Below are 23,046 nucleotides of genomic sequence, written 5' to 3'. Positions count from 1 at the left end.
TGGTTATCTGTGTGCAATAATACAGCACAAGAAACCTTCCCCCCCCGCCCAAAAAAAAAAAAAATAGAGGACTGGAAAGAACTTTAAGAAATCATCTCTGGTTTTGGTTGTCAGGTATGGGGTCTTGAGAACGTCCCTGAAGAGTCTTAAAGATAAGATCATCTTCTGCTAGTTGAATCAAAATATCAACGCAAAGCAAGGACCGGAACAAAATTACCCCTATGTCACCAGGACTTCACTGTAATCTGATTGAACATGTTAATAGAGCTAAATAATAATAGGGTGGAAGGAATCTAGACAGACAGCCCATGTGGAGGTAAGAGGGCAGTGAACGAGACAGACTTTGCATAACTGCAGCCTCAGAGAAAGGGTTCCATGGTCCAAAGAGAGCCCAGTCCTTCTCTCAAAACCTAATGCATTCCTCATGGTAGAAGTCCATGCACAAGAAAACATCTGGTTCTAATTTGGCTCCCCAGATGGTAGCCCTACAGGGAGCGATTTGGCAGGGTAGAGAGCAAAAGCGTCCAGTCCCTCCAGCATTCCATTTTTCATTACAAATTGATACGTTGGCATCCTGGCTTATCTTTGTCTCTCTGTGTACCCTGCCTGCATAGAAGGTGCTGGCCCGACCATCCTATCCCTTCGGCAGTTATTCTTCTCATTTTAAATTAATATATGGTGGCATTTTGATGGTAGATCTCAATCTCGCAGACTCTGATTATATTTGAGATCCAACTAGAGTGTGCTGATAAATCAAGTTCTATCAAAAGAATCTGACTTCGAATCGTAGAAAACTCATTAAGGTAATGTCAGATATCTTGAGAGACAGCCTTCGAGGCTTCTCCACATGATGTCATTCCAGCCACTGGAATTTGATGCAAGCTACGTTTCTTTTCCTTTCTGAAACTTCTACGCATAGGCAAGCATTTCATCTACGCTATCCTAAGAAGTTGCTTCAGATAAAATCTCCACTAAATCCTTTCTAATATAAGTGAAGCCCAATGTCTTTGTCTTTCTACTTTCTTATTAAAAATGAAATTTCCAAGGCAGTTCAGCATTATTTTTATTTTCTCAAGGACTCATTTTTTTAATAGACCTTTCTCCTACATATATAATCCCAATTATATTTCTCCTCCTCAGATCATTTATGCTTTTTAAAAATTTCTCTGAACCATGCCTATACATATTTTATACATTTCTCCTGGGTTAGATTGTCCCTGTCTTGAGGTGATGCTCAAAACAGGATAATAGCAATCCTTAGTGGTAGCAGAAAATCACTTCTTAAAAAAAAAAAAAAACTGGTTATATATTTCTGGGCTATTCTTACTCCAGATTATTTTTTTAAAATTCATATTTAGTCTGTATTACTTTAGATCTTTATTTCTCATATTTGACCAAAGCTGACCCCTCTCCACTGAATATGTATCTTTCTGTTCTTGGTAAAATACTCTGGCGCCAACTGTATGGTATCAAGTTACATTTACTTTTAATTTTTTCCACTTTTGTCACTTTTGAGCTGAAATTCACTTGTAGTTAACAATGTAGTAAATGATAGCCAATTTTTAGCTATTTCCAGTCAGATTATTTTCCCCACAAATGATGGTTTTCAACTTCAGTAGCAAATACCTACTCCATATAAGTAGTTTGATTTCTTTGCAATTCAAATAAGCTCTATGAATTGTTACTTTCAAGAAGTCTATCGGAACTAATCAGTTTCATGGAGGAATTCTGCTTGACCAAGTTATTTCTGGAACCAGGTAGGGTGTGTGTGTGTGTGTGTGTGTGTGTGTGTGTGTGGTATTTAGAACACATAGAGGTGCCTTAGATTATCACAGAGATGCACGGGTATATACCCCATCAGGTGAAAAAAATACATGTACACGTATAAATAGTGAAGGTGGATCCTTTTCCTAAACTGAACAATATCTACTGTAAGACTAGAAGGAAGAAGAATAACATCCCCAGGGATGGAAGGAGGAAAGAAGTCACTGCCGTTGAATATCTTGTAACTCCATTATCATGTTCAGATATACTTTTAGATATTAGTTACACTCTAATCTTAGACGTTATAACATTCCAATGCCAAGTCTTTATATTAAAATCATCTACTATATCGATTCATGTTTTTGTTGCTTTTTATGAGTTTGGATAGTATGCATCTAGTGATTCCAGAATTCAGGTCATCTCTGAAAGTCTACGAGACCTGGGGGTAGGGGTTGTTCATTTAGGAAGTACACACTTGTCCTCTGCTTTGGTGGCCTTTATTTCATTAATACTTCCTATTTTTAAATTAAAATTTATGAGTTATTTTACCAGTTTTCTTCATGTAAACTCATAACTGTGGTTAGCGGAGCTGAAACTTCTATCCCTGATTATATATTAAGCTTCGTTTAATAGATTTGCCAATCTCATAGCATTGATCCTAAGAAACTTTGTTGCTTCCATCAGCTTACCATCTTGATGTTTTGCAATGGAACAAAATAAAAGAATTTTGGTTTCTGGAGACCTTTACATGGCTGCCTTCTAAGAAGAAAGAAAATTGATTTTAAAATTGGGTCTAACTAGATCAATATGATTTTGTAAAAACCACGAGACACTAAATATAATCCACAGTCTGGCTGGACAGAATGCAGAGTGGGCTGTTCTGGTCTAGCTACTTCTCCATATTCCTTCTGGCTTCGTCCTTCTGCCCCGGGCTCTTGCCTCCACTGCCTGCATACTGAGACCCCTTCCTCCTATTACCCAGCACGAGCCACCTCCCCTTGTCCATTCTCCCTCCCACTTACGAGCCTGGACTGAGAGTTATTTTATTCTTTTGACAGAAAACAATTCCCTGTTGAAAGAGAATAGATTTCTGTCTCTGTTGGCTGACTTTTATTCCCATGTCAGGGTCCTAGGGCCACCCTTCAGGCACTGCCCACCCACAGGCAGACCCGGTCATCTCTGCCCTTCCCCATTCTAACAGGATCTCTGAGCAATCTGTCAACAGCAAATTCATAAGGTAAGAATGCAGCGTTGGGCACGGCATGTGTGTTAGGCTCAAGTGTGTGAGTTTCTTCTGAAAAGAAAAGGAAAACGTCAACATTTTGTTTTCATATCTCGTCTGAAGAGTGGATAACCTTTTGCAACATTTTTCTATTTCATCAATATACAATTCACCTGTTCTGTTTGAAATACCTTGATATTAAAACATGAAAGTCAAGTTGCTCTATAGAAAGAGAGGCATGTTCCTATTTCTTTCACATCAAATGTTTTTCAATATGGTTCCAAACAAATTGTCATCTAAACCATATTTTTTAATATACTTGTCAGGGCCAAATCGAGGATGTTGGAGGGGGGGGAAGGTAGAATTTCAAAATGAAGCAGTTGCAAGATCTCATAAATGTCCCTTTTGGCTTCTTGCTTAACAAAGTGCTTCAGTCTTCTGTTTTAATTGTGCTAAAAGCACATCCTAATTTTACACTTTAGGAAAAAAAATTAAATTTCCCCAATTAGCTTATTAGGTGACCCCACTTTGTTTTGTTCTCTTTTCTTCTCTCTCCCTCTCTCTACCATCTCCTCCCTCCCTTCCTTTTTTTTTTTTTAACATATTGTTAGAAAATATATACGAGTCTAGAGGCACATGAGCCCAGATCTTAATCTTGGTTTGGACTCTAAGCACCATTTTTACTGTTTACCTTTGGTGAATTAACCCTCCCAAAGTCATGTTTCTTCAGGTATAAAATGGAAATTATAATATATAATTTACAAAGTTTTGGGGATAGATATAATGAGCCAATCTATATAAATGTCTGTGGTAAGCAATTAATAAACACTAATATCATTTCTCCTCCTTTCATCATAATTTAATTTAGAGGTTTAAAATATTATTTGTCTAAGACTAAAGAGGACAATACAGTAAGCCTGAATTTCAAATCCAGTACCAATAGGGGAAAAAAAAAGAGTTCTTTAAGAGAATTTAAGATACCGAGTGAAGGTCAAAATAGCTATGGCATTTCTATTTGACTAACACTCTGCGACATTAATCACTGTCCTATAAAAAGTGGTTTTGGTAAATCATAGGCAAACAGATAATAGAATCCAGCTGCCTTTTTGGAGACTTATTATTTTAGAGAAGTTCTGTCATTCACTGGTGGGAAATAACAAAACTTGAGGATACAGCCTTTGAAATAAAACTGGTGTATTATCTCATTCTTATCCATTCTTTTTAAAAAGTGAGTTCTTTCAACTTTCTCTGAGCTTCTGTAACATTACTGTTAGTTTGCATGGCAGTGGGATTTGATTCAATTATAAAAGCAAACCCAGAGAAACACTGCAAAATAATGCGGATGGAGTCAGGGAACTATTCTGCAGCTTTCCTAAGGTTCTGTATATGGAGTACGCTCATTTGGATCAATGGAGATGCTTTCCTTTAGGTAGAGCTCTGAGCCAACATGAGTTAATATTGCCAGATCCCTGGTGGACACAGGCTACCTTGGTTAAAATATGGAATAAAGGCATCCACAATTCTTTTTTGAGACAACACAGGGAAAAGGAAAACCTTTGGTTTTGACTTCTTAAGTTGATGTACTTGACTCCTTCAAATCACCACTGCTATTACCATATGAAATGATATTTATTTGTCAATTTGACATGTGTGCCCTCATCATAAATGGAGAGACAGGAGAATGAAAGGTTTCCCAACACTGCTAACAGGTCGATCTGACCTGTCTACGTTGACAGAGAGAGCTGTATGTTCCAGTTGAGGGAATAAATTATTGCTACTCTAGAAATGGGTTTCTCAGTTGTTCACTTAAAAAAAAAAATCTTTGCTGACTACGATGATCAGTTTAATGTGCAAACTGATCTGGGTTGCAGTGCCCAGTCATCGCACGAACACGAATCGAGGTGTTGCTGTGCAGGTATTCTGTAGATGCCGTTAAGTTCATTATCCACTGACTTTAAGTAAGAGAGATTAGGTGATCGTAAACTGGACAGACCTGATTCAATCAGCTGAAAGAAAGGATGAAAGGCCATGGTCTTCCTTGAAGAAGAAATTCGACCTGTGGGCAGCAGCTTTCTTCTCATTCCTCAGAGTTCCAGTCTGCCCTCATGTTGGACTTGCAATGCCAGGTCCCACTACTGCAGAAGCCAATTCCTTGTAATAAATTTATAAATACATATATTCTTACTGGTTTTATTTCTCTGGTTGAACCTGGACTGGTACACTGGACCATGGAACTCAAAATCCCTCTCTCCTAGGCTTCTCCAAACAACTCCTGACCTTCTCCCCAGTACAAAATACACATATCAATTTATTTAGAAATTGTTTTGAGTTCTCTGTGTATTCAATCTCTTATCCAAGATATCCCAGTAAAACTCCTTCTGTGTTTATATCATATACAAAATGACTTTATTCTCATTACAAAAAAATGTTTCTAAAATTTGAGGCAAATGCCGTTTAAGAACTATTCTTTGCTCTCCTTCATTCTCACAGCACCTAGAAGAGTCTTATCTATTTAACAAATCTTTGCTGAATGTTTCTTAATAAAGCTCTAGAGATTTGCAAGGGATTTTTATAGTAAAATTCTCTAAAATTCTCTTTTTCTTTTCCAGTATCCTGTTGAGGAGAGAGGTACTTTTAAACATAATTTACACAACCAATTAGGTTTATCTTCATCTTATGTCATTGTAGTGGATAATTTTAAAGATGATACACGAACAAAAAATATTTATGATTTAAGTCTATGAGAAGACAGTTTCCAAACTTCACAGTGTGTTATAGGATTACTTCAAAGCCTCCCTCCATTCCTATTTCAGTCATCAAAAAAAAGGCACTCAGAAAATAAAATGGCAGAAATAAAAATCTTCATTAAGTTCTAGAAGGTCAATGTTCTTCAAAGTCACACCTCAAAGCTCAAAAAGTTGGCACCTTGAAACGCAGTACTTTTAGTAGAGGTCAGTCAAGCTGTCCTCAGCAAATTTGCCCTTAAGATTAATTTATTAATCAAAAATATTGGTCTTGAGCAAAGGTCACTTGGCAAAGAGCATTTCTAATCAGAGACAGAAAGTAAATGGCATGAAGGAAAACGTTCTTTCATAGTGGAGGAAGAGATGGGATGGATGTAGATCCTGCTTGGGGGGGGGGTCACTCTAACCTCACTTTGCGGGGAGTGGGGGGCACTGACCTTTCCATATGTTCATGCTCTCCTCAGAGAGTCAGAAGGCAAGTCTTGTGAGAAGATAGATTTGCATTTGAACCCTGCTTCCTCACTTCCAGCTATTGTGACCTTTAGCGAGTTTATTCACCTCCCTAAGCCCTATTTTGCAAACTAGAGATATATAAAATCTAGTTCACATAACTCTGAGAGTTAAAGGAGATGAAATGTCAAGACCGGTGTTGGTCAATAGAATTTAATGAAAATCTCTACTCTTTCTTTTATCTCTTTTCTCAGAGCAGATATTCATTTTTTTTCCCCTGCCAAGGCAAATTCCATATTCTTTTGTCACTCCTGGGGTTCCTTCATTCCTCTTCTATGTCTTTAGCCTCTTCCTCTCCCCTGCCTCCTCCATTTATAAACTTATTCATAACTCCCTCATTTTTTAAAATACAAAAAATTCCCAAACCCTTGCTGCAGCTCGTCTTCTGATTAAGCAGCAATTCTGTATTGAGCCATCCCCCTTTACTATGGAACTTCTTGAAGACCTTCGCTTGCTCTTCCTTTTCCTTTTTCTATTCATTCTTTAGTGGCTCTAACCACCAGACCCCACCGACAGGAAACTCCAGCAGCCTCCAAATAGCCAAAGCCAAGGCTTGGCTTGATATGCTGATGACTGACCACACCTTCATTTTTTGTTTTGTTTTGTTTTTACTTTTTCTTTCTTTCTTTCTTTCTTTCTTTCTTTCTTTCTTTCTTTCTTTCTTTCTTTCTTCTTCTTCTTCTTCTTCTTCTTTCTTCTTTCTTTCTTTCTTTCTTTCTTTCTTTCTTTCTTTCTTTCTTTCTTTCCTTTCTTCTTTCTCTTTCCTTTCTTTCTTTCCTTCTTTAAACTCATTTGCTTATCGTCAAACACTCCTTTGCTTTAGCTTCCTCATTGTTAGGATTTCCTAGTTTGCCTCTTCCTATTGCTCTGATCATCACTTGGAGTCCTGTTAGCTGAATCCACTTCTTCAAGTGGATTACCTTTTCAAATTAGTGTTTTCTTTCCTTCAATGTTCTTTCCCTGCTCTTCCTGGGATCTCTTGGAGTCATTGATGAGGGCATTACAACTGCTCATAGTCATCCACTTTATCTTTACTCCTGGGCACAAGGGAAGATCGCACTTTCCCTTCTCCTAACATTACTCTGTAGATAAGCAATCATGGCTTGTGCTGATTCTCCTACCTACACTTCAAGGAGAGTTTTCCCTCTCAGGGCCCAGGGAGGCTCTGTGACATCTAGTGTCACCCATACTTCAGTGTCACTGTGTGGGATATTCTCTTCCTGCACACCCATGCTTCCTGAATGTTGTTCTCCACCTGACAGCTGGAATCCCCCGCTTAAAGCCATCCTGCTTGCCTCTGAGTGAAATCCTTATAGTTGTGCAGACTCTCCTTCATCTCCTTCCTCTCTCTCTCACCCTCAGTGTATCTACTCTAACCGTTCTGATCTTTCTCCTTTCCTCCCAAGTTCATGTTCTCTGACCTTCATCTCACAATGAGTGCACATTCTGACATCTCTAACCTAGAAATCCCCTTGCCATTTTTTTCTTAGTTAACTGATGAATCCACATGTCAGCTTACATGTTATGATTCTTGATACACAAGAAACAATAAATATTTGTAGACTGATTGATAACCTCATCCATTGTTCCTGTTGAGTCTTTCATCAATTCCTATACATACTGCTGAAATAGCCTCTATTTTCCCTATGACCGTTCTGTCCGTTTTCACCACAGTGTCCTCTACAGACAGTCTAGTTGGTTGGGGGTGGGATCTAACTAGATTTGATCCCCTAATTTTATCTCTTAGTTATTTGTCCCATTTAACTGCATCCTCCAGTGTTAGTACAATTATTTAGCACAATAATTAATTAGATAAATGATTAATCTTTTGATTAACATACTGACCAGACACAATGAAAATGCTAATCTTTAGGTGCCATCAAGCAATGTTTTTATCTATGTTGTTTCAAGAGTTAAACATGATGCTTTCTTATGCATAATGCCAACTTAGAAAATTCACTTTTTTAATAACTTCCCCAAAGTTTACATTTTTTTCTAAAAATAGGTTATATAACTTATAATATAAGAGTCATGTTTTCTTGTCTTTTGGATGCCACTAAATCACAGTTTAGTATCATCAAAGTATATTGAATTTTACACAGCTTACTTTACAGGCAAAAATTGTGAACATAATTCCTTTTCAATAGATATAAAATCTAATAGTAAACTACCCAAAAGGACGGATAATTTATATTGCTTCTTCCAACGAAAGAAGCAATAAAACTATGACTTATGAGAATAAGACTATATTGAGAAATTAAAAGAAACGAAGCACTGGAAACCAATGAAAACAACACTAAATATAGTCAGAACAACAAGAACCGTATCAACTTTACACCTCTATAGTTAAATACATCTTTATTGATGCAAGGAATACTTCAACAAAAAAATTCTTAATTAGAAAGTATAATGTTTTGTAATATAAATATATGATTCTAATGGATCTTAGGTAAACAAATAAGCATTATAAAGCAAGCTTATAAAAATAAAGCAGGCTAATAGGTTGTGTCCAAATATAGGAAAATATTTTATTTAAAGGTATTAGGATTGTTGACCGAGGCATTTCTTAAGTATAACCTAATGAAACTTTCTCTTGATATCTAACTTAACAAATTCAGGTTCTTAAGATATTTATTTTAGAAGTAGATTTCATTGTTTAATGGTTTCTGTCTTTCATAAGTTCATATATTACAACATTTGCAGTTCTGGGGATATAAATATAAAACATGTTAACATCCTTTTGGTTTTGGATACCCATTAATGGTTTTCTTTGTGTAGGTAGAATTTGTTTATCCCCAAATTGGTAGGCCTCCCTACAAACAGGCTCCTCTATAAAATAACCTTATTTGTCTTGTTTCTATGTCCTTTACAAAGCTGATTAAGAATAGCTGAATTAATAGTAACATGGCAAGAATAGATATGACCATAAAGAATGGCAAAATTATTACTTTAAAATTGATTCCATTTTTAAAATTTTGTGGTAATAAAAGAAGAGATAACATTGCAAGAAATATATTACTGCCCTTGTAAATTTGTGAGAAACCAATAATGAGCAATTCTACATTTGTTGGCTAATGGTATGGTACGACCAAACATTTATCAAAATAAAAATGAGGTCCATATGCATACAAAATCAACTCTTTATCCTAAGTATCATTAGAAACTATAGAGCCCCAAATGAACTCTTGAGGGTAAGGCTCTTAAAATAAAGAATAACATTTTAAGTGCATAGCTATTACAAACTCATTTGATATTCATTTTAATTGCCATGACTATAATGAATATACTTTGTATTCAAACAGATGTCACAAGTACTACTACAGAAGTTCCAATATAATTCAGTCTTAGTTAAGAACGAGTAAATGGATATTTAAAATTGACTGTTACCAGGAAGGAGGAAAAAAAAAAAACCCAATTACAGCAAACATTAGCTCCTTAAAACAGCAAATTAAAGATTTTTATTAAATTGTGTTCTTTCTTCTTTGGACATACACAGAACACAATCATACGGAAACACTCACTACACCAACTACTCCCTTTCTTTGCTTCAGCTGTTCTATAGATCTAACTACCCTGGGAAACAGAAATTGGGAGTATGAAGAATGACTCAGAAGGGAAGGCTGAAATTCACTGTAGAATATTTAGAGACTGGTCTATGAAAGGTTTAATAAATATTACAATGCCAATCTAGTTTAGCTGAAGGAGTAGGTAATTATGTATGCTGTTTTCTTTTAATTGGCCAGACAAGTTCTAATATTTCCTTTAATCTTCTCTAAAATGGAATATTGAAACCTTAAAGTCTACCATGAGAGATCTTCACACTGTAAATTAGAAATGGCGTTTCTTAGTGTATGGTTCACAGAACTACAAATGGATGGTTTTTTTAAGAGCAAACATTCCTGGGCCCCAACCAAGTTCTATCAAATGGGAGTGTGGCCCAGGAATCAGCATTTTGACAAACCTGAGCATTCTGACGCACGCTCTTGTTTAAAACAACTGCCTGAAGGTAGAATGAGGTAATACTTAAAATTATGTATTTTCATTTCATTTCAATCAGCAATAGTTTATTAAGCATTAATCTTTGGTGAGTGAAAATTGTATTCATGTATATGCACATTTAGGCAAGCAGCATATGATAAACTTATTTTCAGAGTATAATCTATTAAGTACAACAATCGTCTACAAATATCGAACCACAAGAAAATAATCTGCGACTGTGCAGATGAACAATTAATTCTAGAGTTCAATTTAGTATTTATTCCCCCTGAAGAGGCATCTGGAGGTTGACAAGAAGTATGTTTAGCTTATTACTAGAAAATATACAAAAATACTGTTTAAAAACAAGTTTATCTTCTTTTTCTTGATGTTTTAGGAACCGCCGGTTTTGAAAAGGAACGTAGGCTTCTGAGGGGTTTGTGGGGAAGAGACAGAGGTAAGAGAGAAGGAATGGAGAGCAAGGCCAGGAGCACTAGAGGCAGACTCGTTCTCTTACTTCCGACCTAGTTCTCACAGTGCCCAAACTGTGAACTGAACTTATTGAAAAGTCATATTGTGTTTTGGAACCACTAGAGCAAAATTCAAAAAGTGGCAGTTGACTTTGGAGTTGAAGAGAAGCATGTAAGAAGGTAAAGCTGATGGTACCAGCTACTATTCTGGTCAGCAGGTTGCCCTCACCCTCACCCTCGTCCACACCCTGAGGATTGAAGACAAATTGAAATCTTTGGAATGCACCTCAATAAGGAGCATTCACTCGTGAAACTCAGTGCCGAGGAAGTCACTAATTGTACCCAATGCCCTGGATTTTCTTTGATCCTTGGTTGACTTTTCCATGCATTGAAAACAAGATCCAGTAAAAAAGAGGCTATGTAAGTGCAAACGCATGGAAGAACAGGTGGGCCGTAGGGACTCGGAAGGTTTCCCATGGCCCCCAGCAGTGGTTTTCAAAGAGTGATCTCTACACCAGCAATGTTGTCATTGCCTGGGAACTCATGTTATTAGTTCACTCAGGCTTTGAACAAAATACCGCAGCTTGGGGGCTTGCAACACACATTTGTTTTCTCATGGTTCTGGAGGCTGGAAGTTCGCAATCACATTGTCAGCCAATTCGGTTTCTGGTGAGGGCTCTCATCCTGGCTTGCAGATGGCTGCCTTCTCACTGTGTCCTCATGTGGTAGAGAGAAAGAACTGGCTCGCCCTCTTTTTATAAGGCCGCCAATCTCACCAGCTTTATGAACTTGTTTAACCTTAATTACCTACTAAAAGCTCTATCTGAAATTCAGTCACATTTAGGGTTAGGATTTCAGCACACACATTTTGGAAGGACACAATTCAGCCCATTGGACTCATTACATATGAAAATTCTGGAGCCCCACCTCAGACCCAGCGAATCAGAAGCCTGTGGAATGGGGCTCAGCAATCTGTGTGTTATTAATGTCCCAGGTTATTTCAATGCCTGCTGAAGTCTGAGAAGCACCAGCCTTCAGGGGAAAAAAAAATCCCAGCTCCACAGCAGAACACTTAGTTCATGCACCGCCCCTTCAAGTCCCACTCCCTCCTTGGCCCCAGTTTCTCCCATGTACTTTCCAACCTTATTCCTTACTGTTCTTACTGAACTCTGCTTTTGCTGAGCTACTTCTGACCATGACCTAAAGGGTCATCCATATTCTGTCTTCTAGACTTCTGCTTACCCTCTTTTGACATCCTCAAATTGTCTTTCTGCCTCTAAGCACTACCTCAACGCCTCAGCCACGATCACATCCTTTCTTCAAACAGCAGAATCACTAATTGTCTGAAACAATCATGTCCACAACCACAGATTTTACTTTCTTAGATTCCACTGGTTACACTTGTCTATAATTTCACCACAAGGCTTTGCACATTTAAAAAAAAAAAAACAACCAAAAAAACAAAAAACCAAAAAACCAAAAATAAAAAAAAACCCAAACTAAATCAAATCTTTAAAATATCATCTTGTTTTATCTAACTCTTCTTTGTAAGTACTCCCCACAATATTGCCTTCAATCCAATACTGATTTTGGACAGAAAATAGCCCACTGGTCTGTGATGGAGCACGATGCCACTTCTAAAGTTGCTTAATATTAAAAATAATCAATACACTATTTGCTATGTATGAAGTTAAGTGCATCAAAGCCTATAGTAAGCATTTGCACATGACGCCAGGAAATTCTCACTCACCTGTAGTAGGCATTATGATGCCTATTTGAATGAAAAAAAAAAAACCCTGGATATTAAGGCTTAAGAGTTCAATTAACTCCACCAAAGTCACTTACCTGAGGAGCGGCAAGGCTGAAAAGTGTGAACATTTGTTTCTCTCAGAGCACATCCTCTATTTCTACTCTGTTATACTATAGACTGAGGGATTTCGTTTTCCGTCAACATCCTGAATTTGCTGCCAAGAACCCCAAAGCATATGTATCTCTTGGAAAAGATATTTTGAGGGCAACCTTTGGAAATTCTTTATTTTTCTACAATCCGAACCACACACACACACACACACACACACGCGCGCACACACATGCATCCTGAGGCATTGTTAAAAGTAAGCTATCACGAAAAAAAATTAGGTCGAACTTCTTGAGCAAACAGATACTATTTAGTGCCTATAGATAATAAAGAGCTCTAAATTTTACTGCTCTTCTACATGCCATTTACCTCGGGCAGCCTTTAGGATGCCTTCAGTTGTACGTTAAGGACGACTGAAGAACTCAGACGGTAGTGCTTGAAAGTTCACAAGTGGCTCTGATATACTTTGGACCGAAGCAACTACTGATAATTAAGCACCAGAAACACAGATACGCACACATAGGCACACACACACACAAAAAAAAACTGCAAAAAAAATCTCAGAGCTTAAAACAATGCAATGTTTTCCTAAGAGCTTAAAACAATGCAATGTTTTCCTAAAATCATACTTTTTTCAGTTTCATTCTCCAGAAAACAAGTGATCGTTTACTTTTTTCACAGCTGCCTGCACTTTGGAGACTGGCCTCTAAGATAATACGTCGCACCTGTTGGATTGTTTAGGTAATTCCAAGCACCAGCTGAGATAGTAATTACAAAGAACACTCCATTCTCAGCCTACCTGGGGTGTTCAACAACCTCGACATCTTGCAGAAATAGGAGACGTACTGCTCGCAGTGCTCGGCGCTGCTGGTGACGGCGCTGATCTGGTCCATGGAGGCACTGTAAACGAGCTGTGTCACCGAGTACTTTTCTGGGCTGTAGCCCACCACTGTGGTCTGCATCTGCAAATCGTGAGACACTATGGTCCACACTTTGTCCTCTGTGGGGAGAAAAATACCAGGACAAGGGATCATTAGGATGCAAATCCTTCTTCCAATGGCCGAAAATACTGAGCTGTACTTCCCTGAACTGATGGAGCAAAGAACTGAGGATTGCCATCCTTCAGGTTCTATCCTGCAAGTTCTCCTTATATGTAGGCGAATTATAAAGAGATGCTTTTTATTAAAACCGAATGCAAGGGGCACCTGGGCATCTCCGTCGGCTAGGTGGCCCATTCTTGCTTTGGGCTCAGGTCAGGAGCTCAGGGCCCTGGGATGGGCCTCCTCAGGCTCTGTGCTCAGCATGGAGTCTGTGTCAGGATGCTCTCGCTCCCTCTGCCTCTCCCCTACTTGCTCACTCTCTCCCCTACTCTCTACAATAAATAAATCTTAAAAAAAAAACAAAACACAAACAACAAACCAAACCAAAATGCAAGATACCTCTTAAGCAGAGAAAACAGCTCGTGTCTCTGGTTGATGCTAAGGTCCACAGCACTGAATGTGAGGCTCATTATATTCCCACTCCTTCCTGACTCCCTAACCCATCACTCCTCTGGTACAATAGTATCTGCTCCTTCTGAACTGAACTGTGCTCTCTCAAGCTCTGAATCTTTGTCTATGCTGTTCGCTCCAATCAGAATGTGCATCCTCCTCTTGTCAACAAATGTTCCTCTCACCCTGACCTTTCAGGTAAAATTGGAGCCTCATTCTGTGTGACTGAAATGCTCTATACGCAGGCAACGATACAAATGAGTAATTACCTTGATGCTTTGGACCCTGAAAATTTCAATGTGTGAAAAGGAGAAGCAAATCTAAGATTGATGAGGTTAAATTATGACCTGATCTATTCCTGAATTTGAATGAGAAACATAGCCATGAACCCATAATTTTTCTTTATAAAAAATGCAGACCTACGTCCTAGCTCTGTCCACTGAAAAGGCCCCAAACAAGGACAACCTGTAGCACCAGATTATCATCACTCAATATGATTTTTCATTAAGAGGAAACAGGGCTGCTGGATGAAGTGACTGATTTCAGGGCTAGAAATGCACAAGATAAGCCTGGAACATAATGTCACATAGAAACAAATAAGCTATTGGAAACAGAGGGCATTTCAAAAAAAAAAAAAACACCAGGATCAGAGAAGAATGATTTTAACATCAGTGAGAATCTCCTGCAATGGGATAAAATACATCAGGGATGTTTAATTATAGGAGTTCATAAAAATAAAAAGAAATGTTCAGTCTTAAGGAAATGCCAAGTAACTAACCCATTATTTTGAATATTAGGAATAAGGACTAAGAAGCCAGCACTTAGCACATCTTACCAGTAGGAACCATAACATCACTAAATGCTCTCTTTATGGAAATATTTCAGCTCAACAATGACCACTAAATGATAGAATTAGGGGACCCTCATTTTGTAACTACTAACATGCAGGGTCTAGGCAATGGTTATTTGCAGCTGCTAACATAGCCGTGAGTCAAACCGGAGGAGACATGTCTTCTGGTGGGAGTACACAACCCCACCTGGGGAGCAGTGTGGACAAGATCAAACATGAGTTTCACTGAGCATACGGTCCTGACTGCCAACTTCTAGGAAATACAGGGTCCAGCTGCTCAGGGCAAAGCCTTGGAGTCCCCACTATATCCCCCCTTTCTTCTACACTCATCATCCAACCTATTAGTTAATCCAGTCTGCTCCATCTCCTCCATTTGGGATCTGAGCACTCCTGCCCCCCCAACCTGCCCCTCATTGCTCAGGTCAAAGCCCCCACCTCCTCCTGCCCCATCTCACAGTACCTTCCAACCAGCCCCTGCTTTCCCCCCTGTGCTCTCACCCCTACCCTACACCCAGCAGCCAAGCTGAGCCTCTGCAAATGGAAGCCAGGTTCAGATACTCTGCTCCAAGCCTTCACGTGGCACTAGGTCTCAATCAGAGGAAAAGTCTAGCTGTTGGAACAGTGGAGGGCCCTTTGTGGTCTAGCTCCACCTTGCCACCATCCTCTCCTGCCCTCCTCACCTCCCCCCTGCTCCTCCAGCCACAAGGGAGCCTGCCTCCATCAGCACAGTCAGGGAGCCCCTCCTGGGAGCCTTTGCTCTCCCTCTGTCCTTGGATGCCACGGGGCCCTCTGTCTGCCCCACTGCCACCCTCGCCTCTCCTGGGCCCATCCCCACCACAGCTCTTTTCTATCTCCGGGTCCGGCTCTGTTTTCTCCCTAGGATTTATCCCTCTCTGACACTGCACATTTTCATTCTGGCCGTCTCCCCACGTTAGATGCAGGGGTAGGCAGGCGTTGTTTCCAATGCTGGATGTGCAGTGCCTGGAACAGCAGCCGGCACACAGCAGGCCTTCACCATATATTAGTATGAATTAAGAAAACACAAGTAGAACACAAAGACCTTGGTCTAGGAACATCCTAAAGCACTGTGGTTGGGGGTTCGGCACTGCCATGACCTTCCCGAACGACCCTGGACAAGCCCCTTGGTTCTAGGCTGCAGTTTCCCCTCATGGCTTACAAGATGCCTCTGCATCAGAATCCTTTGCACCTTGCTCTTCTTAAACCAACTAAACAATTCAATTACGGTGCCTGTGTCATGGCACATTTTCCAAAAGATAATGGTTTTCCATGTTCACCGTTGGCATGATCAGACGGTCTTCCCCTGGCTCCTCCGAGAAAGCAAAGAAACTATAACATGTTTTAATCATCGTCTCTCTTTCTGACATGATTCTGACAACACACTGATTGCCATTTATTTATTTATTTATTTATTTATTTATTTTTACTGATTGCCATTTATATTCAGACCTTCACGTTTACCTTCCGCTAAGTCAAGATCCATTAGTTAAATAAGGGTAAGTCATCTCTTTTCTGTTAAAATCAGCCTCTAGTATAGAGGCTCTCAAGTGGCCTTGAGACCATATGACAGTTATGGTTATGACAATACTCACTACTTACCTTTAAAAAACAAAACCAGATCCTTACCAGGACCTCATCCTTGTCCCGTAGCAATATTTCAAAACTTTCATTCTTTAAGTCATAATGAAATAGCCATTCTAACTCTGGGCCTTTTTAAAAGTAACAAACCCCTTTTTAATTTACACAAAATAATGTTCATAATGGCAGACATTAATTAAGTAAAATAAAAATGGTCACCTACTAGGGTCTCTGTCAATGACTTTAAAAATATTAACCAATTTATTAATATTGATGAGTCTCTAACATTTTGGTCCTAGTGGCTGCTGGGCCCTAAACCCTACATCCATGCATTTCAGCACACATTTTAGTATCAGTCCTCAGGGCACCATTTTCTTTATACTTGTTTTATAGCCCATTCACTCATTCAGCAAACATTACTGGGTACCCATTACATGACAGATACGGAGCTAGGGAAACCACAAAGAAAAGAAATTCTGAATTTTTGGAGTCTTATACTCCAGTGGGGAGAAAACAGACAATAAGCCAAAGATTAAAATAATATATATAGGTAGCACCCAACAATGGTGAGAAAAACTACAACAGGGACTGGAAGAACAGGCTGTGTGTAGATTGCAATTTTTTAAATTGAAGTTTAATTGATAAATAATATCCTGTTAGTTTCAGGTATACATCATAGTGATTTGATATTTTTATACATTGTGAAATGATCCCCATGACAAGTCTAGTTACCATCTGTCACTGTACTAATTACAATATTATTGACTATATTCCCTATGCTGTACCTTGCATTCCTGTGATTTATTTATTTTATAGCTGGAATTTTATAGCTCTTAATTCCCCTTAACTATTTGGCCCATCCCCCAACCCCTCCCCATCTAGTAACTGAGTTTGATTCCTGAAACTGTTCATCTGTTTTTGTTTTGTTTCTTTTTTTAGATTCCACCAGATGAAATCATATGGTGTTTGTCTGTCTTTGTCTGATCACATTTTTTTTTTAAATGCAGAGGAAACCGTGACAGCCCTCACTAAGTGACGTCTGAATAAACAAAGTCATTGTCCAGCAAGCCATGTGGATGTCTGGGGAAAAGTATTCCAGACAGAGGAAGTGCAAATGAAAACATCCTAATTCTGGAATATTCCTGGTATTGTTCAGGTATGCAAGGAGGCCAGCAAATGAGAAAGGAGAAAACAGCAGGAATTAAAGTCTGAGGTGTAACGCGGATGGGTGGGTGTGACCTTGAAGTGAGATAGAAAGCCCTTGGCATTAGAAGGTTGGAAGCAAATTAATGAAGCATGCTTCAACTTATTCTCTGACATTCAATTCTTTATTTCAATAAAGCTATACTTCAGAAAGGCTTGAAAAAAAAGAATATATATATGTACATATAAATACACATACACACACATATATATGTACATATATGTATACTCACACACACTCACAGATATATGTATAAAGATTTAAAACCTTTTAGTGTTGTGGCATTACATAAAGTAATATGTAAACTCTATTTTAATGGCATAAAGCAATTACTGTTGATGCATCTTTGCAAATTATTTTTTAATGCTTGCGTGTTACGCTTGAGCCATTAAATCTTAAGTGACAAATGTATATTAACAATTTTGCAGATATCCACCATCTCGAAGAAAGTTATACTGTATAATTTTTTCTTTGCTAGTATCATAAGTGAAAAATTAAGAATCTTATTCCCATATTTGTAACGTGTTTACATAATCTGTGTTATCAGTTATGCGCGTGATGCAAATAGAAACTACTATGTATAGCAAATTCTAAATTTCTGCCACTGTTCCATGTTCATGAAGAAGCAATTGATAAACTAGTATATTTCAAATACCCTCTTTGGATTAGTGTGTTATGAAAGTGCCTTCTGTGATTACTGAGAGCTTAGTATCTGTCTCATCATGCAATTGTATATTTAAAAATTATCTCACTGTACAATGTTTTCAGTACAGATGATTTAGTTATATTTTCCAAATACTGGGACACATATGGAGCGCATTGTGGAAATGTATCCTTCTGCTTGGCAATAAACAGAGTCCTCAAGATTACCCAGCTTAGTTGTGTTGACACGAGTACATCAGAAAGGTCCCTCTGCTGCCTCTACCCGTGACCTCACATCCTTATCCTATTTGTAATTCTCAAGCAATTCCCTTCATGAGAACTCAGTTCTTTGGAGCTCTGGCCAGGAACTGATAAAGCCAGGAAAAGACCAGTGGAAAAAAACAAAACAAAACAAAACAAAAACAAAGAATAAGTCATTCCAGGATATAACCAGCTTCTTTATCATGTATATATGGCTGTTTTTGACTCTTCCACATTATCCAATACAATCTGAGTTCATATTACAGGGCATATTGTAATAAAAGTCTAATCTAAGCTGAATCCAGTAGGGAAAAAATGGGTATATGCATCTAAGTGTTTTGGATTTTCAAACCATATCACTATACTGGTTGAGGACCAATTTGTTAATCTGAGAGATTTCTTCCTCACCTTATTCATCTTCTAAAAAAAGAGAATACACTGTAAACTACCTAAATTTAAAATAGTTTATAAAACGTATTGGAGGGGCATAATGAACATCTGCTTACAGTCCAAATTCCTTAGAAACCCTATTGCCTATTATGCCAGGAATGACTTTGAGTTTCTCACTCTCAGAGTAACATAAAGGGAACTGAACAGGATACACGTCTCTCAACATTTTCCATATTGCATGTAAATCTTGGCTGCTGAGTAAAACTAGTAGATTCGATTTTGTATATCCTTAAGTGTCTCCTCCAATAAACTGCAGTCCAATAACTTTATCTGTCACTTTCTTTGGGCACAGAAGTCTTAATGGCTATTAGACTGATTCCATTAATCAAAGATTGAACACTAACGATGAGCAGGAGATCAGCAAGGATCTCCAATTAAAGGCTACAGCATTAATAAGAATTGTTTTTGCAAAACTTAAAATTTGCAGCCTTAGAGGAACACATATCCAAGGAAATAAGCCTAACATTTGAAGGAAGCCATGTTCTCAAGTGGAAAATTTTGAATACCAAATAACATCAATGTAAAATCTTGAAGGACATCCATTGTGACTCTCTTCTATTAGAGATTAAGAAGCCAAATCTTAGGAGGGATAAGTGACTTGCTGAAACGACCATAAAGAGAGTGGCAAAATGATGGAGACTTTGTCTCCTGGTTCTGGATTTAGTACTCTTTTCACTCCTCATCCCTTTGACTCAGTGGTGACATGGTTGGTGACACATCAACATTTTTACTGTCTTCCCCATAGCAATCCACTAATGTTCAGGAGGTAGGGCGAACATCTGGATAGACTTTTTAAATGACAACATAACCTATTGCACTTAGAAAAATGTCATAAAACAGTAATGCACACATTCACAACTATTTATTGAACTCCCAACTGGTTTCATCAGTTATGTTCTGGGGATACAAGAATAACAGACTTGAGTTCCTGTTCTCAAAAAGCTTGTAATCCATTGATGGTAACAGAACACTAAGCCTGAAATTACAAATCACCTACAAGTGCTAAAATGGAGATATGCACAGGCCACTGTGAGTTCCTACAAAGCCCATATGACCCAGATATAGAAAGTTATGAAATGACCAGATGGACATGGCACTTGAACCTTTAACTATAAAGGTTAAATAGTGATGAGCTATATGAAGGGTAAGGTAAGGCCAGTTTCATTCTTCTTATAGTTCAGACCAAATACTTTGGAGAAAAAAAGGATTTAGTAGATGGGATCTAGATCAACTGGAGATTGAAGTGTCTGCAATAGTGAAATATAAGATTGCAGAGCCCCAACAATTGTGCATGAGTCTAAAGGTCTAGTGCATGGTTATAGGTGGGTGTCGGAAAATTCTGAAGATAAAATATCAACTCATATTTTAAAAATATTTCTTCAAGGCTACGTATGACACACCCATAGCTAAAATCATCCTCAACAATGAAAAGTTGAAATCTTTTCCTCTAAGATCAGGAACCTGCCAAGGGGAATAAGATTAGGGATATGCACGGGCTTTAATTTTATATTTGATGTTGTTTTTTTCCTAATCTGGGGGTTGGATATAAGCTAGAAATATTCCATACTGAAACAAACAATTAAGAAGTATCTTATTTCAGGTAAACTTTATGCTGAGATCCAGATCTCTACAAAAGTTAACAACTAGACCAAAATTGGTCATTTTACATGAGCTATGTGTGCTTTACTAAGTCACAAAATAGTTTCTTAAATTATTAATAACCACTTGTCATTATTTGAAATATTAATCTCAACAAAATCGCCTACAACTCTTTCAGATAGAAAGACCCAGCACAATGTTAGGTTATAGTATGGTCTTTTTCTTTTTTTTTTTCTTTTTTAGTCATTTTAAGAGGATCTATTTGAAAATCTTATCAGTTTTTCAAGTGTGTCAGCTTGAGGACCCTACATTTCATATATCATTATTTGGCTTGGAAGATTTTCTCAATAAGTATAATGCTACTGACACAACTTAAATTATTAGAAATTTGGTGTCACATTTGTGTCCCCCAACAGATAGTGTGTGAGCATTACAAGCCTCTCTGTAGCCTAACCTCTAATAACAGAGAAGCCATCTCACAATGGCAGGCCGTGGTAGTTGGAATCATTCATAAGGCCAGCTATGTATGCAGTTCAGGTGGCACAGGCATCCTGAATCACATGTCAAGAAATAAGGTATGTAAAGCAGATGGAACCTCTGCAGGAAGCAGTGAGGAAATGAGCTCAAAGTACAGATGATGTTCTGCAGGTGGTGGAAAGTGTTGATTATTTTTATGCTCACAATTCCGGCCCAGAGACGGATGACAAATCGAGTGCTGTGAACATGTATAAATAATGGTGGATCATTCTCACCCACCCGACGTACAATTTGGAGCTTATTTGTGTCTTTTTTTTCTAAGAAGGCATTAGCTATTTTCTGGGAAGAAGGATATTTGTTAGTGTTTTTGTTCCATTGCAGGGATGTTAAAATTCTTTTACAATACAGCTGTGGTTACTGACTGCATTTCTGTCAATACTTAGACAAGCTAATCTTCCCTTTCCTTTCCTCTCACACGAGGTGGAGATGTGGCCCCTGTGTATTTGGCAGTCGGGAGTCCACCTCTGTGGCAATAAGGAGTGTTGTTCCCCTTGAGCAAGGAAATGCTAGTCTTCTCTTCTTGTCGCTTATAATATATTAGATTCTGAGCTCAATTCCAACTTGGGACTAAGGAAATGTCATCCAGGACCAGTGACTGACCATTCCTGTGGACCTTTAAAGATAACATCTCCTGTTATTTAAGAGGAGATGTTACCTTGAAATATGCTGCACACACTAGGTTAAAAAAAAAATTATTCTTCAAATAATTACTCTCCCACACTGGCCTACCTGTTGCTGGGCTGTGGCAAGCAGCCCCATCTCAGGGCCTGGCTGCCCTGTGCCTTCCCGGGACTGCTCCCAGGACTAACTCTTTCACTTCCGTTTAGTCTTGACTCAGATGGCAGATCTCACTAGGCCCACCCTGCCTGCCATCTTCAAACTTACAGCCCACCCTGCCCTTTACCTACTTTGTTGTTTCCTAGCACATACGGCCTTCTGTATATTATATGTTATAGTATATAATTTATTTACTCGAAATGCTTATTTTGTGTTGTCTGCTTCCCCTACCACTTTCCTCAAAGACCATACACTCCACTATGCTGGAGAACTTTTTTAAATAACATTTTTACTGGTGTATCTCAAATTCTTAGCACGGTGCCTAGCAGTCTGCAGAAGTTCAAGAAATCTTGTGCTAATTATATACCTTATTCCTTTCTTCATTTAGCTTCCAACAAGCTTCTATCACTATCATCATCAGTGATTCCTGTAAAGGACCCATTTGAAATATATAGTTCATGGGGTTATGGCTCACACCAGAGAGCTCTACGATATTAAGCTTAAAAAAAAGCATTTAGAAAGTCTTTACAGGTGAAAGAAACAAAGTGATATTTGGAATTGTAGAGGACTGGTATTGTACTTGCAATATTTACAAGTAAACTGCAACGATTTTTAGAAGAGCAACATAAAAATATATCTAAAGTGCAATAAGCATCTTAAAACCATCACTGTTTCTTTCTAGGTTGAATAGTAAGAGAGTAAGTGTTCTCTGCTAAGTATGGGAGGCTTCCTTCCATGGTAAGAGTTTCAGGAACAGAGGAGCTTTCATTTATGAACAACTTGCTTTATTCCAAGCGCAGTTCTAGGCCCCGGGCACATAAAGATAAGTAATGGCCGTTTAAAGCCACCAAAAAACTAGCAAGAGGAGGGAAGTACACAAAATAAGTGATGACGGTACAACCTGAAAAAGCAACTGCTAATTTTCAGGCAACTGCCAGAATAATCCAAATAATAAGATTTAGTATATAAGTCATAAACTCACTTATAACCTACACCGAGTTCTTTAATGGTTTAAAATTCTCTAGCATTAAAATAAATAAATAAATAAATAAATAAATAAATAAATAAATAAATTCTCTAGCATTGTATTTTATACA

The 23,046-nt window shown here is 38.2% G+C and overlaps 1 protein-coding gene across 1 annotated transcript in view; it reads right to left on the bottom strand.

The window, feature by feature from the left end:
• CNTNAP2 (contactin associated protein 2) overlaps positions 1-23,046 on the bottom strand; it is a 1,951,553-nt gene that overhangs the window by 638,894 nt on the left and 1,289,613 nt on the right. Inside the window, exon 13 of the mRNA XM_041753355.1 lies at positions 13,343-13,543. Coding sequence (XP_041609289.1) covers positions 13,343-13,543 — 201 coding nt within the window. The remainder of the gene's footprint in view (positions 1-13,342; positions 13,544-23,046) is intronic.

Source organism: Vulpes lagopus, chromosome 4 (genome assembly GCF_018345385.1).
Source record: "Vulpes lagopus strain Blue_001 chromosome 4, ASM1834538v1, whole genome shotgun sequence".
Taxonomy (NCBI): Eukaryota; Metazoa; Chordata; class Mammalia; order Carnivora; family Canidae; genus Vulpes; species Vulpes lagopus.
Note: the sequence above shows the minus strand (reverse complement) of the source record. Positions and strands in the feature narration are given on the sequence as shown.